At 33.4% G+C, this 18,965-nt stretch overlaps 1 protein-coding gene across 5 annotated transcripts in view; it reads right to left on the bottom strand.

Annotated features, from left to right (window-relative positions):
* Window positions 1-18,965, bottom strand: part of CDH18 (cadherin 18) — a 1,139,369-nt gene that overhangs the window by 20,813 nt on the left and 1,099,591 nt on the right. For all 5 annotated transcript variants that reach the window (XM_058307287.2, XM_058307289.1, XM_058307283.2 and 2 more), the window contains one exon: window positions 4,888-5,005. In XM_058307287.2, the coding sequence (XP_058163270.1) occupies window positions 4,888-5,005 (118 nt within the window). The remainder of the gene's footprint in view (window positions 1-4,887; window positions 5,006-18,965) is intronic.

Raw genomic sequence — 18,965 nt, forward strand, 5'->3', positions numbered from 1 at the left:
TAGGGAGGCTTTTTTTTTTTCTTTTTTTAATTTTTTTATTCATTTTTAAAAAAATATTACATTAAAAAAATATGAGGTCCCATTCAACCCCACCGCCTCCACCCCACCACTCCCCCCACAGCAACACTCTCTCCCATCATCACGACACATCCATTGCATTTGGTAAGTATATCTCTGGGCATCACTGCACCTCATGCAATGGTCCACATCATAGCCCATACTCTCCCACGTTCCATCCAGTGGGCCCTGGGAGGATCTACAATGTCCCGTAATTGTCCCTGAAGCACCACCCAGGACAACTCCAAGTCCCGAAAACGCCGCCGCATCTCATCTCTTCCTCCCATTCCCCGCACCCAGCAGCCACCATGGCCACTTTTCCCACACCAATGCCACATTTTTTCTGTGGACCTTGGATTGGTTGTGTCCATTGCACATCTATGTCAAGAGGAGGCTTAGATTCCACATGGATACTGGATGCAATCCTCCTGCTTTTGTTGTAGGCACTCAAGGCTTTCTGAGCTATGATTACCAGGACATTATTTATTAACAAAAGTAAAGCCTAAAAAATACCAAAACTTATGTTTAAAGACAAGATGAATAGTGGGGATAAGATTCCAGAGAGGAGAGAAATATAGAATGGTGAACTCGTGGTTGCAAGCTTTCTTTTCCTCTGGAGACATATGAAAATACTGGGAGCAAAAAAAGTGGTTGTGCTTCTAGACTGGGAATTGAGAAGCTGGGAAATATTCTGGAATACTCTGGGCTTATTAAAAAAAATAGGAATTTGAGATACCTCAAATACATGACTGATCTTCCCTAAGGACATGTGTTAAATTGGAAGATGTGCTAGTCAAGAAGCAAAAATGCTAAGTAGAAACCTCCTGAAAGACAAAGCAGAGGCTTTTGCAGTCTCCAGGTGCCGAACAGATAATAAATACAGCTACAGTTAAGGAACAGGGAAGAAGGGCTCCAGTGAACACACAAGTTCTCAGTTGAACACATGCTTTAGGGACAGGGACAAATTAGAGATAAAGCATAAACTAAACTGAAAACATGAAAAAATCCTTGACTTAGATCAGATTCAGATTAAATTAAAGTGATAATCCCCTCTCTAATTGATTAGCAAAAGAAATGCTAAACACAATCTAGATATATACTATCACTTGACTCTTTTACTTTTATATACTATGTCTGACATTCAAAAGAATTTATTAGATACATAAATCCCCTCCCAACACCAATCCCAGGAAATCCACAAAAATAAGAAACCCATATCCAATCCAGATATTAGAATTAGCAGGCAAAGACTATAAAATCATTAAGATCATATATTCAAGAAAATAAAGAAAAGATGGAGAACATAGAACAAAAGTTAGAATATTTCACCAAGGATTTACAACTCTCTGAAAGGATGGAATGAACAACCAAAGCAGTGAGTGTTTGGACTACTTTTTCTTTGTATGGATGTGTCTGCTTTCATAGGACTCTTCCCTCATGTAGCAGGTTTAATGATGGCATCCCAAAAGATATGTCCTCGTCCCAACCTATGAATGTGACCTTATATGGAAAAAGGGACTTTGATGATACAATTAAGTGAAGGATCTTGAGATGAGATCCTCCTGGATTATCTAAGTGAGCCCAAAATCCAATGTCAAATTTTGTTCTAAGAGAAAGAAGAAGAGAAGATATGAAAACACAGAGGAGAAGCCCAAGTAAATATAGAGGAAGAAACTTGATTATGCAGTATCATTCAAAGAATGCCTGGAACCACCAGAAGCTGGAAGTGAAAAAGAGCAGATTTTTCTCTAGGACCCTAGATGGAATACAGCCCTGCCAACACCTTGAATTCAGACATTTGTCTTCCAAAAATGTGAGAACATGCATTTCTCTTATTTTAAGCTATTAGTTTATGGTATTTTAATGGCCAACATAGAGAATTAATACACGTCTTTACACAGATCATTAACTCTATGCCAGTAATACGTTTTCTAACTATACATGCCCAGGGTATATCACAGTGATGACTATTAAAACCTAGGCCCAAAATAAATGTATGTTTTTATCAACAGGAATGGGATATTCTTTCTCCAATAGTCAGATGAATTAGCAGATACTGAATAAATGAAGGAATTGAACATGTGCCAGGAAAGCTGTCATAGAGGTGGGAAAGATCAGGAAAAACATGGGCAATGATCTTAAATTTAATTATTTAGCAAGCAGAGCTGGGTAACATCATCAAGAGTATAAATAAGTAGAGAAGTTCTTTATGGTAGATAACAGGAAATTAGCTACCTGATATGATTCCACATATCAGATACAACAGTACACAACACAACAACACTACAAAGCTATTCAAATCTAGGATAAACAGAATGTGTGTATATATATATGAATGTGTGTGTGTGTATATGTACATATATATATATATATATGAAAAGGTTATAATACAGAGCTGCTTTTAAAATTTCTTATTAAGAATTGGCCCAAGGTAGTATCAAGAAACATGAAGGGTTTGAGATTTTACCATACTTGCATAATGCTAAGTTATCCTGACACAATTTAGTAGATACTGGCAGAAGAAATAGACCAGTGAGTGTGAGTCAGAGACAAAGGACTTAATTACTTTATTATTCAAGGCACAGCAGGAAGCATCAGCTTTTGTTTCACATACATTCCCCTTGTATTTCAAAGTAAACAGGTATACTTTGTACTCCCAGTCAATATGTGTTGCTTCCTAGGAACCCTGAGCTTAGGAAAGCCAGATCTTTTATAATAAGCTGCAAACTGCCAAACTTTGTATAGACAGAGACATTATCTTTTTTATATTCTATGGCAAAAAAAAAAAAAAAATATATATATATATATATATATGTTCTTTGCTCCTGAGAGAGGCACTGTCTTTATGTTCCAAGGCTGATCTTTATACAAAAATCCTAGAAAAGATAGTCTGGAAGAAACTGTAAGTTAGCATCTATGATCGCAAGACATGAAAAAATACATGAGACCCATGGAGAATTGGAGGATTTAAAAATTCCAGGAGGTGTTTGTATTACCATTCATATGGGAAAACTGGTCCATGGGTTTAATTAATGTGCAAAATTTAATGTTCTCTTTCATTAAGAGTGTAAATATATTATTCTTTTCTGGTATGCTTTTATATTTTCAATAACATTGTATTTTACAATGATCAACTTAAACATCATTTATTGCATATTTTCTATGATTGTTTTACCAGTTTAAATTTATTTGATTTGCCAATCTATTCATGTATGTGCATGTGCATATATATATACATATGTAGTCTTATATTATTGAATTGAGATATTTTGATATACTCAATAATTAAATTTAAAAATTCTAGATATAAGAATCTTGTATGAAAAACCTTTCATCACTAATGTGGGTTTAATGACTATAAAATTTTCCTGTATTTCTAAATGATTACTAAAGATCTTTGGAGGCACACCTATATAGGTTAAATAGCTTGAACTTAATATGACTTTAACTTTAACACAAATTTTCACTGTACTAATATTAAATGAATTTTTTCAAAATATTAAATGTAATAAAATCTTCAGTGGTTTAGAAAAATATTATACAGAAATGTAATTGTGGGTTTCTGGAAATGATTTCAATCTACCAAGGCAGCAAGGTCAATACCTTTACAAGTTATATAATTCTTTGAGATATGGAAAAAACATGATTTTAAACATACTTCAAATATTTAATTACACAAAATATATGTGGAATCACAAGATTGGATATTAAATTGTCAGTAAATGTGTAGTAATAAATGTGATTTTTCATATACAAACACACACAGATATATGCTTTGATTAATAAAACTGACCATAAGACTACTTGAAGAAGGGAGAAATTCAAACCTAATTGATTCATATGCACCTTGTTATGGCCACAGGTACAGTTTAGTATTATCAGGAGGCATTGCTCAACCCAGCATTCTCATTATTATGACAATCTAAAGAAGCTTAGGGACAATGGAGAAAATGTTTCCAACGTGTTCTCATTGAGTGACACGATTTTTTATTGAGTTTGAAAATGCTCCTTCTAGAAGGGCACAGAGAGGATATTAAATGATGACTCCAAAATGTATCACCATTGTTTTCTTTATGTGATTCTCTAGCAATTGTTAAATCCCAGATAATAACATATTCAGACAAACGCAATCAAAGATACTTTGGGGAAAGAGAAAGTTGATACTAATTAGAATACTGTACATATTGAAAGACTTAATGTTTCCCCTAGGTACAAAGAATGACTTTTACATAACCTTGAGCTATCTACCAAATAGGGAATCTAAAACATGTGGGGGGAAAATTATTTAGTAATCATAGACATTCATCATGAAAAAGATAATTCAAAAGTCTCCACAATATTTTGCAATTAACACATTTATCTACCCATATTTTTGAAAAATGTTCATAACAACAAAAGACAATATAACATATCTTGAGAGTCCTGATAATACAGGATGATTTCAAGCATTGCATTTCCTTTCTTAACTGTCCCTAGGACATATTTTCATTTTTCCTAATTTGAATTTTCCTACCTCCTAGCAGTTGCAGCAGCTTTCACAAATATGTTTGTCAGCTAAGATTTCTCTTAAAATTTGCCCAAGAGCATATTACATGTACTTTGCTCGTTTAAAGGGACGCTTCTGAATTCAATGATAGTTATTTGTACATATGGCTCAATTTTAAATACAAACTATTCACAAATCATAACACATTAACATCAAACTGACTTTGAATGCTGATTTGCAAGCTGTTCATAGATACACAAGAATAAAGTAAAACTGTTCAAGCCTATTCAACATTAAGTCAACACAGAAACCACGTAGATAAAAATGTATGCATATATGTTCACCTTCATTGTCCTTTAGAGTGAAGTTTGGGTTTATAGACAGATGTTCATCAAGAAAGAAGTTAAATCTTGGTCCATTGGCAAAATCATCTTTATCAGTAGCACTGATTGTGTGAATAACCTAAAGAAGAGAAAAAATAAATAAATACTGAATAGTAAATTTAATTGGTATATTCCCTTAGCTTTAATTATATTGTATCATTTTGAATAGCTAAAAAAAAAAGGATTTTATAAAACTTCTTTTTCCAGCTTAAATATTTTAGATTCAACTCATAAAAATACTGATTAACTTGTTCTCTTGCATTTGATTTTAAAAAACAAAACTTGATTAAGACACAATTTATAATCATTCATACTTTATTTTATGACATAAACTTCGGAAAAAAATTATCAACTCAGTACCTTGCGGACAAATAGTTATAAGATTTTGTACAAACACCTATTTGCGGAGATGAGAAGCATCATTTGCACAAGTATAAATGCCCCAGTGTTGATGTGCAATGGCCCAAGAGTGAACATCGGTCTCAGTCAGTAAATGTGAAGGAGGCTTAGATTTTTAACTCTCAAGAGACCTTTGAGATCCTGACGTAGTTCCTGTATGTAATAGATGATGAACTTGAGCCCCAGCTAGACTGTGATGTGTGCCAAATATCCAAGGTATTTTAAGAGTCAAAACTGGGTTGCTTGCCACTTCACTTGATAACTTTTAATCTCTAATGGTTGAGAGAAAGCAACTCTAAAATTTGGACTATATGTACACTCAGGAACAGAACACGCTAGGATATATTCATAGAATAGTCTAGGTGACCCAAGAGTAGAACACAGATCCCATTAGCTATGGTCATTTCACTCTTGGAAAATAAATCTCCAAATAAATTAACACAACATTTTCTTCCTTTTAAAATTAGTACCCTAGTGCTTAGATGTTCTTTTTCTGGCCTTTTCATAGAAAAATTGAAAGCAAAGAAAGAGAAAAGAGTCATAAAAGTAGCAATTTTAACTTGTGAAAAATAGTGTCCATTTCAAAAAAATGATATCATTTCATGAACATTTTACTCAATTTCACCCAATTTTGATATGTTTTAAGTGAAATAACCTACCAAAATGTATCACAGTTACAACCTGAATTCTTCTCCTCTTACTGAACTCTGACATTGGTTGGTCAGAGATTGGGAAGAATACAAAAGTACTGAGAAGGAGTGATCTGTGAAAGTAAAATCAGGAAACTATGTGCTTCCACAAAATCTAAGTGAAGAAATTGTTTCAGATATAGAAATGATCAATTCAGAGACCAGATCTTTGGGCGGTCCATGTGCCAACTGGGTCCTGAGCCTCAGTGAAGTTGCAACACCTACTCTCAGTCCATTGGACTCACCCGGACAACTAACACAGAGATGATGGACAACCACCATACTAAGGAACCAAGAGTCTACAACTGCAAGCAAGAGAGTCCTATCCATTAGCCATATGGGTCTGAAGCTGCCTCTCAATTACAGGTGGAGTGGGCATCACCATCTCAGAATCCTCTGGCTTGGGGAATGAACTATCAACTAGAGTAGACTTACTGGTATTCTACTACAGGCTTATTGTGATTCTAACAATGGATGAAATTCTATCATTGATGTGGAGGCAGTGGCCACTGGAGGTGCTGAGGTCAGGGAGAGGAAAAACAGGTGTAATATGGGGGCATTTTCAGGACTTGGGAATTGTCCTGAATGATTGCAAGGACAGATACAGGCCATTATGTACCTTGCCATAACCTACAGTATTGGGAGGGAAAAAGTGTAAACTACAATATAAACTATAATCCATGCTGTGTGGCAGTGCTCCAAAATATGCTCATCAATTGCAAAGAATGTACCACACTAATGAAGGAGTTGGTAATGTGGGCAAATGTGGGCAGTGTGGGAAGCGAGGCATATGGGAATCCCCTATATTTTTTAGGTAACATTTATGTTATTTAAATATCTTTTTAAAATAAAAAATATATTTAAAAAAAGAAATGTATGCGTGTTTAAAGAATAAGAAAGTTAACAGTGTAAAGAGATTGCCTGTCCCAATAAAATTGTATAAATTCATCAAAGCACATATCCTCCAAAAGAATAATGACTCTATCATTTTATCTTTTTACTAGTCTAACAAATGTTTATTGCATCAACTTGAATAACATTCAGTCTTTAAGTTGGATGTATAAAGATGAATAATATTCCATGTACTTTTATGTCGTTTATTAATATATGCAAGGGGCTTTTCTATCATACCTATTTTAGTAAATTTATTCAAAGAACAAACATATAATCAGAGGGGACCTACTATAAGTTTTGAGATAAGTGAGTCTAGAACCCGTTAGTATCTTGATATATTTACCAACTAAAGAATAGCTTCACTTGTTAAACAGGCATCCTAAGAAACTCAAGTGTCTCCAAATACCATGTGTGAAGTCAAGGAAAAATAATTCTTTTATCTCTTAAAAGAGCCATCACTGGAGTATGATTCCACAAAACAGTTCAAATGAAGTAAAAATACAGAGGAATTTGATAACAGAATTTGTTCTTCTTACTTTCTTCATGTTATCTTTGGTTCTCTGAAATTAATACTGATTAAAGAAAGAATTCCTTTTTGATTCTTATATGAAATTCCAAGTCAGGACTCTTATTTGCCTGGTTGATCTGTTGATATCGTGATGAAAAAGAACATACTTGAGGAAAATAAGTTTTGAATGCATGTGTGTGTTTGTGGCGTGTGTTGTTGTATCTATAAAAGGGTGGTGGTGCCTAAGGTTTGTGAAAGTAGTTACCCACCTGTCTTTGGTAAATATTTCTGGCAAATTCTCTCCTCTTCAGTCTTTTCTGAGCAACTATGTAGTGATAAATTTACGGTTCCTAATTTCCAATATGTGGACATATTCCTTTTTGGAAATTTTTAAGGGAGTTACTTTATTATTTGTAAAAAGTGTTGTATTCTATTTTGTTACTGTATTTATCAAAAAAATTGCATCTTCAATTTATTGTGTTAGGCATTTACTCTTTGTTCATTAAATATTCTCTTTTGGATAATATCTCTATACTCATGTCTTCAATATCTATGCTTTTATAAGGTATAATTATTTCCAGATCTTTCTTGTGAACTTCCAAATATCCAGGTGCCTACTCAGCAATGCTGTTTGAATGTCTTCCTGGCACCTCAATTTCTATATGCTTAAACATGAGCTCATGGTCTTTCCCAATTAAGTAGTTATATATTCAGAATCTGGATCCTACCCTTGACATCTTTTCCTCCTGTATTCCCACATATTCGAACACTGAATATTGACTTTTTTTTTCTCCCCTTCCTCCTCCTCCACCCTGCTGTTTTTGCTGTGTCCATTCACTGTGTGATCTTCTGTGTATATTTCTCTTTTTATCTTCTCTTCTCATCTTTCTCCTCTAGGATTCATCAGAATTTGATCCTGGAGACCTCTGATGTGGAGATAGGTTCTCTATCAATTGTGTCATCTCCGTTCCTGGTCTCTGCTGCACTTCCCCTTGACTCTCCCATTCGTCTCTCTTTTGTTACATCATCATCTTACTGTGTGATTCACTTGCAACGGCACTAGCTCACCACACAGGCACTTGGCTGGCTGCATGGGCACTTGGTTCACCAGGCAAGCACTGGCTCGCCACGCAGGCGTTGGCTCACCATGCGGGCTCTCGTCTCACCTCACAGGAATCCTTTCTCTTCTTCTTTCTCACCAGGAGGCCCCAGGGATTGAACCCAGGTTCTCCCATATGGTAGACAGAGACCTTATCACTTGAGACATATCTACTTCCCAGAATATAGACTTTTGATTTCTAAATATCTCCAAAATTTTTACTTCTCTTTCTAGTCTCTCTGCCTCCACAATAGTCTAAATTATCATTAAGTTTCATTTGTAATATATCAATAGTTTTGCAACATATGTTACCTCTTTGGATATCCTAGCTCACTTGTATCCACTGACCCCAATGCAACCTGATTGATCAATGTTCTGAAAGGCGTATCATTTTATTTCATTTCTCACTTAATAATGTCTCACTTTTTTTTTTTTTTTTTTTTGGAGTGGACCAAGAACCTTAAAGTTATCTTTAAAACCCATTACTAACCTTACTGATTACATTAGGGTCTATTACATTCAAAATATTTCCCAACTTCTATTAGATCCTAACAAACATCAACATACCTCATTCAGTTCAAATAAGCTTCACAGCTCAGTGTTTCTAAAAGGAAGTCTTATTTGATGCCCAAGGCAAGACTGGATTTTCTTATACATGCTTTTGTGTCACTTAATATTTCCCATTCATAATGCAACTGCAGTGGCAATTAAACAAATTATTTTGAAATTAGTTGCTTAATATTATCCTTCAGTAAGAAAAGAAAATCTTTAATGGCAAGGACCATGTCTCCTTATTTATTCTGATCCATAGTTTCTTGTATATAGCCTTACTAATTATATTTGCTTGTTTTTATCAAATGCAATGGTTTGGTATGGTTATGAATTCCAAAAATAGATATTGGATTATGTTTGTAACATGGTCTGTACAAGGGCATGATTAAGTTATGATTAGGACTTTGATTTGGGGCACATCATTAGGGTGCTGAGTCCCCACCCCTTGTTAGGTGGGGACGCACAGATAAAAAACATGGCAAAGGACAGAGTTTGAGCATATTTGATGATGGAGTTTTGATGTTGGAATTTGATGCTGAAGCCTTAAGCTAGAGCCTCAGGAAGTAAGCTCACAGACAAAACAGAAGCAAGTCCCAGGAAGAGAGGAACCCTGAACCCAGAGAGAAGCAAGACCCTGGAAATGGGGAACCCAGGCAGCCTGTACCCTCACAGACGTTGGCAGCCCTCTTGTTCCAACACATGAAAATAAACTTCAGTGAGGGAAATAACTTATGCTTTATGGCCTGGTACCTGTATTTTCCTACCCCAAATAAATACCCTTTATAAAGACCAACTAATTTCTGGTAATTTGTATCAGCACCCCTTTGGCTGACTAATACACCAAATATGCTTGAATTTCAAAATTTATTAATTTTACCTATGGCTTTTTCCTTTGTAAATCTACAGAATTTCTTGTAGTTCCTTTCCACATGAAGTAAAATGGTTGGTAGAAACCATTCTAGTTTTCCTATACAAGACATATTGCTCCAGTAATTCTCTTCTTTTATTAATTTTTTCCATTATAAATTTCTGAACTCTGAAGGGTAATGCCAAGCAGCACATAGTTGTATCTTAACCAGACATTGCCCTCCAACTTTGACACTACTTCTCTGCTCCTGTGCATGTCAAATATCTTCAAAACAGTTTTATTGATTTATTGTCCCCATTTACTTTCTTCCCTCTCTATCTTCATGCACTCTAATCAAGCTTTTTTTTCCCCTCCACATCAATTAAACTTGTTTAAAAATCGCAAATGCCCTACACTTTGAGAGCACCAATAGTAAATTCTCAGTTCTCATAGTGCCTAACCTATCGACGTAATTTGAAATTATTGATAACATTCAAATACTTGAAGTACCTTCTTCACTTGGCTTCAAGAAATTCACACTTATAAAATCACCTTCCTCCCCACTGCTCACTCCTCAATCCTTTTCTTTATTTTCCTTCTCATTTTCTAACAATCTAAATGATATAGTTTCACAGGGCTTAAGGCTAACAACCCCAATATATTCCATATGAAGACTCCTTGGTGACATTAGTCAGTATCATGGATTTAAATTCCTTCTGCTACCAGTGACTTCCTCATTTATATGCAAGGCAGGCTTTGCTTGAATTCCAGATGGTCTTGAACTCCACCTCTCTGCAAGCCATCTCCAGCTGAATGTTTTCGAGGAACTTCAAACTTAATGACATCAGAACTAATTTCCTGATTTTTTTCTCCTCTTTTCTGCCTATCTTTTTTCCATCTAACTAAATAACAACTCCATCTTTCTTCTTGCTCAAGATAAAATCTTTGGGGTTATTCTTAAAACCTCTCTCTCTAAAGACCCCTGACCCTATACTTTCAATATAGATCTAAGATCTCACCACTTACCATATCAATTGTTAACAGTCCAATTTGACTTTCCACATAGATTACTGCCATTATCTCTGAAAAGTGTTTCTATCTTGGTCACTCTTCGGGCAATTCTCAGCACAGCAGTATATTTCTTAGATATAACAGTCGAAACATTCCAATGTCTCCTTATTTCATTCCAAGTATCTTGGCAGTGGTTTGTATGGTTTTATATGGTCTGTAACCCAACCATCCCATACACACACCACATTTACGAGTTCACCTGAACCTATTTGCTTTGTTCTCTCTGAACTTTGCTATGCCATTCTCCTAGCTATTTTTCTAATATATCAATATACTCACAGCTAAAGTTCTTACTAGACTTCTTCCTAGAAAGAACTTTCTCCTAATTCTAATATGGATCAGTCTTTTTACAACATTTCCGTTCCTCTCACAATTAATTTTCTCAGCAAACCATCTTTTGTAAAATTTCACACTTATCCCCAGCCCCCCACTGGTATCTTTGCTCTCTTTTCAGCTTCATTATTTCTAAAGAATTTATTTTGAGTGGAAAATTTGCCTATTTGCTTACTATTTGTTTTCTTCTATGAGTTGAATACAGTTAACCTTCGGATAGATGCTATCTCTTTCCTTCATGTTCTCTTCTGATTATATTTTGGGGAATCATTTGCTAGATAACAAAAAGCAGTCTGAGGAATTTCCTCAAGTACATGAAATCTTCAAATGGAGCTCCCAGAGTGCTGCATAAACTTGGAGAGCATATATAGACTCTTTACACATTTGGGTTTTAATGTAAAAACTGAAATTTAAAAAGTGTCATGCACTCAAGGTTAATTTCAGATTTAAATAAATGTATTTAGCAACCAACACGCACTATCACTCGCAGTTACTTTTCTTTCTCATTTTTCTCTCAGAAAATAATTTTCTCACCCTCCTTGTAATTCATTGTGATTCTCCAATTTGCAATCATATTTTCTCTAAAATCTCATAGCATACTGATATACTTGCAAGTTAATTTCTTATCCTAGAATGTATTTTTCTGATGAGAAAGAAGAAGAAAAAATAATTTAAATTAACTGAGCTATTTTAGTCTTTTATCTTTTATTTGGGGCTGTTTTCTTCTCTATTCCTTTCAAAATGAGTTTGTAAAGTGGTTTTCAATGTTCTTAATATTTTCATAAACCCGAACTTATTCTATTTGGTAAACTCTCTGGTATAATTCATATCTTAAGTAAAAGGACCATTTCCATTTTAACAGGTACATTCAAATTGGAAATGAACCAAGAGGTTCCCTTATAGCCTTTTTTCTCCTTACAAAGCTCCCTATCTCATTAACGTAGCAAATGATGAGTTGACTATACATTTTGAAAAAGCCCTATTCATCTTGAACCCTTGTGGAATTATTGGTCATGCATCTATACTTAAATTTTTATCCATATTTCTGAAAAATGTTTCCCAAAACATAGAATGCTTGTCTATTTTTGTCCAGAATTCAAGGATATTCTTTTGCTCTCAAGTGGCTTATTTCAATTTACTCTTTTACTGAGAGCTTTTTCCCTTTTTTGATTTCCCCTCATTAATTCTGCAGCCTTTTATTAGATAAAATGCTCGATAAAATTAACATGTTACGGTTTTGTTGGAGGATTGAAATTTCTGGCACATATCTAAATAATTGCCAGGTCCAAAACCTCAATAATTTCCACCCCTATTTTAGAATTGTGATTTATTTACACAGTGCTCCCTGGGCTTACCATTTGTGCAATTGGTTGGTGATGTATAATCCATAACATTTTATTTTCTCATTCTCATCCCTTGTAACCTCAAGTATATGTTCTGTATCATATACCCACAATATAATTAAAGCATGACATTTTGTATTGTTTTGGGAAGGCTGCCAGAAATATAGTCACATTAGTGTGCCTTTCACAAGCAAATGGGAAAATACATATTGATAGTTGGTATTTATAAATAATTACCAGGAGAAATTTTAAGGATATTCATGACTAAGGATTCATTTATGGCAGAAGCTATTTATTGCCAATTTGTATTTCTTTCATAAAAGAAATGAATCTGTTTGTTTACATTTGTTTTCCATTGTCTAGCTAGAGTGGTTTGCAAGGAAAAACAACTCAGTGTTTCAAATTTGTTCAAATACCATGGTCTTCTATTTACTAAAACGGTCTAATCCTAACTAATATTTTAATTAAAGAGGAAGTTCTAAGGAAGACATAGCATTTTGATTAAATTAATCTATGATTTCACTTTATAATGTAATCTCAAATAGAGTCTGTATAAATGTATTTTGTTAGCTAAACTTTGTTAGCTAAAAGGGACTTGATCTTTGACACAGTGGTTTTAAAATATGTTGACCTAGTTAATTTCATTTTCATGAAAAGTTGTAAGGTTGATAATTGGTTGGAATGAAAATAAAGGCTAGTGTTATATAATAAAATGATTTTATGTGCTTTCTACATGTACTGCTAAAGGAAAATAAAATAATACTGATAGAAAAATCAATATGCATAAGACAAAACACCCTTTTATTTTTGCAGTTCCTATAGTTACATCTAAATGCTTTTGATTTCATTCTACTTTGGGAGCAGTCTTCGGATTTCTAGCATGCATATTTTATTAATATTTTTTTTCATGCAACTTTCTTGAAAGTTTTTTTTTGAAGTAAAAAAACTATATTAACTCAAAGAAATATGTTGTTGCAATTTATATTGGTATCTGAATTGACCTGAACTCTGCTGGTATATGTAGTTAAAACCACTGCCTCCATTAAAAACCATACTTTGTGCCATGCCACATACTGATGTATTTAGATGTATGGCATCCATTAAGAAAATTCCTGTAATTCTAAAAGCAATTGTCACTGAAAAAAAATAATTTCATGCAGCCAGGTAATACAAATACACTTCAGAAAACTTATTTCACAAATTGTTACCTAGTGGTCCATCTTACAAATCTGCATCAAAATATAAAAAGTTTCTCCAGAAGTGCTATACACAAAAGGTTTAAAAAGACAAAATCTGAAGAAGCAAACTGTGGAAGATTCAGACCATTTTCTGCTATAATGAGTTAATGGACAACGCAAATTGACACTGATTTGTTTAAATATGCAGGTTACAAGAAATAACTTAAGAATGGTTTTCCCTTGCCTCCATGAAAAATTTTACATTCATTTTGGTGAAAAAGTTGCAAACAAACACTACAGCAATATAAAATGTCCAGTTTTCTTAGAGTTACATTTAAAGTCCTGCAACTTTAGAGCGATGATGCCTAAATATGAATGTAGTTTAAAGAATGAAACAGAATTAAGCAATAGCTCAATCACAATACATGACAACCCAGGGGTGCTAAGTTTACCAATTACTACTAGAAACCAGCAACATATATATGATTAAAGAGGAACACTACATAAATGGCTAATGGGACCCATCAAAGAAGTAAAGAGGTTGTCTCTGAAAAATGAAAAAGCTAATCATGCAAGGTGAATAAAGTAACACATATTTAAAGGAATTGGATATTTATTTAGTCATATTGATATATGAATTAACCTGAACTCTGCTGGTTAATCTCATGCTTTGAAAGGTCCTGAAATTATGACAATTTTCTTCACTTTTATAGAAGAAGGAACTTGTCAAAATCATATAAAATCATTTATTAGAAGTGTTGCAGAGTGAAGATGGTCAAAGTAGAGGGTAGAGAAGAAGGACCCAGGCTAGTATTGTGAAATTGATCACAAAGTGGACAATATAAGAGGTCAAAAGAAAAATTCATGATCGAAGGGTAATAAGAAAATAGTTCAGTTCAGAAAAATGAGACTAGGATTTTAGATTTAGCATCAGATGTTCATATCCACAGAAAAAGCATCAGTTGATCCGAGAGCTGAATCTAGATACTGTTTGCCAAGATTTTCAGCATCCCACAAAGGTGGCGATGGATTAGTGAGTGTGCATCATTCCCTAGTTCAAGAACATACTTTATCATTGAACCCTTGAAATGACCTTGAAATTTAAAAATGGGGTTATTTATTATTTATTTATTTAAATTAATTTTTATCAAAGGTTATGGTTAATCGGAAAACACCTGATAATGACTGATACAAGCATTCAAATATGCTTTGATTCTTGTCTCTCACCTGTTTCAAGTGATATTTCCAATTGATCAATTCGTAGTCTTTGAGTATCTTATGAACCTAATAAATAGAGATTCAAGGAAGGGAACAGCTAAGTTTATTAATGACTGCTATTTATAGGTGAAGAATGGCAACATGAGAAAGGGAACCCTTCTTTCTAGTTACTATAATTTTTAAAGTAATATTAAATGATACAGTATTTAACTGTCATTTTCTAATGGTGATATACAGATACACAATTATTATATTTACATTGAACTTTTAATTAGCAAATGCATGAATTTCATTCCCTTAGTCTATTACTGTATACATAAGTTCACTTTATTTTTCCAAATATATAACCATGTCATCTAACAATTTTCACATACTTAAATATACTTTAAATATTTGTCCTGTCTTATTACACTAAATAAATCCTGTGGTGAAAATCTATTGTGGTTAATAATCGAGAAATGTGGCATTGATGTGGAAAAAAGTGGCCATGGTGGCTGCTGGGTGCGGGGAAGGGGAGGAAGAGAAGAGATTTGGAGGCATTCTCGGGACTTGGAGTTGTCCTGAGTGGTGCCCCAGGGACAATAGCCGGATGTTGTATGTCCTCCCATGGCCCACTGGATGGAACGTGGGAAAGGGTGGGCTATGGTGTGGAACACGGGACATGGGGTGCAGCGATGCCCGGAGATGTACTCACCAGACGCAATGGATGTGACATGATGATGGGGGAGAGTGTTACTGTGGGGGGAGTGGTGGGTTGGGGACGGTGGGGGCGAATGGGGACCTCATATTTTTTTAATGTAATATCTTTAGATAAAATGAATAAATTGAAAAAAATAATAAATCTACAAAGACAGAAATAGATAAATGGCTATGTAGGGATGAAAAAGATAGTAGGATTGAGAAGTGATTGCCAGGGATTATGGGTATTTTCTTTTTGGAGTAAAAATGTTCCAAAATTGATTGTAGTGATGAATGTAAAACTCTGTGAATATACTAAATGCAATTAATTGCACATTTTGAAAGGACCATATGATATGTGATTATATCTCATTAAAACTGCTTTTTAAATTAAAAATAATATAACAAAAAAAAGAAAGTGGTCTTTGTATAATGTAACACTAAAGTAAACTCTTTGTAGTAGCTTTTATTTATCTTCTTTGTCAGTATAAGGAAATTCCCTTCTTCTACAGTATAGTTATTTTTAATATTACTATTATTACTATTAATCAGCACTGAAGCAATGAATTTTGTAAAATTGTCATAATTATTTTTCTTAAAAATTTAGTAAAATTCACCATTAAAGGCATAAAGATAAGATTTGAGTGAAGGAGTAGTTTCCATTTATAAATATATTATTAAATAAAGAGAAGATAATGAATTTTTATATCTTCTTGGGTCACCTTTGATAAACTTTTCTATGAATTTGTAAATTATATCAATTTTTCAAATTCTGACATAAAATTTTATTTTTAATGCCTGTATTGTCTGTAATCTTCCCCTTATAATTCCTACTATAGTTTATTGTTCTCTTTATTTGCCTCTGTTTCTTTCTCTATCTCTTCTCTATCAGCCTTGACAGGACCTTATATATCTTTTGAAATAATTGAACTTGGCCTTTTTAATCTTTTCTTTTGGCTCCTTTCCACTCCATTGATTTCTATTCCTAAATGTATTGTTCTATCCTTCTATTCCATTTATGTTAAACTCACAGTTATTTGTCTAATTTTTTAAAAAAATATTGATTAGGTTTTTAATTTGCATTGTTTAATCTTCTCCTTGATATGCTTTTAAACTTATAAATTTCTTACAAAGTATGACTGTATCACATCAAAATTTCTATGTGTTATAGCTTCATTATCAATCCACTTAAATATGTATATTTTTAAATTTTATTTTCATTTCTTCATTGATTCATAGAATATTTAGAAAAGTATTTCTTTATTTCCAGTGGAATTATTTTCTAACATAATTAAAACTTATTATCTAACTACATTTTATTGTAATTAAAAAAAAATGAGTTCAATTCTTTGAAAATTAATACAAACCAGTGTGTAGCTCAGTATATAGCAAATTGTTGTTCAATACTTTGTATAAATCTTGAAAAAAAATCATATTCTGAATTTGTAAGGTTCAATGTTCTATATTTGCCAAAAAACAAAGTTGTTTCATTGTGAAGTTCAGTTTTCAAAATCCTTCCTAAAATTTTGTTACTGGAAAATCAGTTACTGGAAAAAGTGTGCTAAGCAACTGTTTTGGTTTCCTAGGATATGCTTAAAACAGTTTCCATGAAATAAGTTTACTTAAAGCAATAGGACTTGATTAAGTTACACTTTGAGGCCAAGAAAATGTTCATCAAGGCATCATCAAGGCAATGCTCTCTTCCTGAAGACCAGTTGTCAGCCATCTTTGACCACTCTGCCAATGGCAAGGCACATGGTGGAGTCTGCTGGCCTCTTTCAGGATTGGCTTTTAAAAATTTTCACCCAGAATAATTCTCTGGAGATTCATCCAGGTTTTGCATGTGGAAAGAACTTATTGTTTTTTTTTGTTTTTTTATTGCTGATTAGTACTCAATGGTATGAGTGTGCTACAATGTATTTAACCATTCATAAATAAAAGGGCATTTAGGTTGTTTTCAGTTCAGAGATAATATGAATTAAACTGCTGTAAACACCTTGGACAGAATTTTCTGGGATCATCAACCTTATTTTTTTTGAGGGTAAGTCCAAGCATGCAATTGATGGATTGCATGGTACTTGATATTTAATTTTTGAAGAAACATCAAAATCTTTTCCACAGTAGTACTATTTTACATCCTCACCGGCAATGACTAAATGATCCAATTTCTCCATATCTCACCACCACTAGGTGTCACTATTTTTTTTCCATTTTAGACTTTCCAATAGGTGTGTAACAATGTCTATTTATAGTTTTAATTTTTTATTTCCATATTGGCTAATGATGTTGAACAATATTTCATATGATAATGGCATTACTGGTCTGTATAATCACTATAAGGATTAACATATGGAACATTTCAATATCTGCAGAAGTTTTCCATCTGGTCATGACCTTGAAAAGCACCTTCTAATCTGAAGTCATTAATCAAATGTAAGTTTGTGTTTAAATTTTTTAAAAAGTGTTCATAACATATTTGGTTTCTATGTCTTATTTCTGTGTTTTATTGAATATATGTACTTGTGTTGAAGCTGTTTGTTCCTTTCTATTGTTTTATACTATCACATTTCATGAATCTACCATAATGTATTTATCTTTATAAATATCTGCATTATTTCTCATTTGTGATTATCTTGAATAATGCCACTCTGAACGTTAGCATACATACATTTTGATGGCCGCAAACTCCCCCTTCATAGATTAGGCCTATTATTATACTTGGCAGATATTAATTAAGAGTGTTCAAAGTGGTTGTAACAATTTACATTCCTGAAGCAATGACTTTTTTAAATGCTATCATATACTGATGGGTCATCAATTTTCTTTCTTTGGCTCAGATATCTCTTTCCTGAATAACATTACTGGCTTCTTACCTGCCATGGAAACTTAAATATGACAAGAGAATGGTAAATTCACATGTCGAAAATTGAACTCATCTCCCCTTTCTCATTCTTTCTAGTGTACTTCTATTTCATACCTCTTTCCCCAACTCTTAGCATAGAATTATATGGATTATTAATGAAGCTTATATTAATGAAATTATTATAACTTCAAGCCCATAATCAATTTATATGTTGATTTATTAGTTCTGGTTAGAGAGAGACATCTAAAGCTGACCAAACCTGTTCTATTCGAAATACCTAAAATGAGAAAATTAAAATTTCTCACAAATTTTACTTTTATAATATTCTGCTAAAATTATGTAGAATGTGTACATCTATTTCTGACAT

Source organism: Dasypus novemcinctus, chromosome 2 (assembly GCF_030445035.2).
Source record: "Dasypus novemcinctus isolate mDasNov1 chromosome 2, mDasNov1.1.hap2, whole genome shotgun sequence".
In the NCBI taxonomy this organism is placed as follows: domain Eukaryota; kingdom Metazoa; phylum Chordata; class Mammalia; order Cingulata; family Dasypodidae; genus Dasypus; species Dasypus novemcinctus.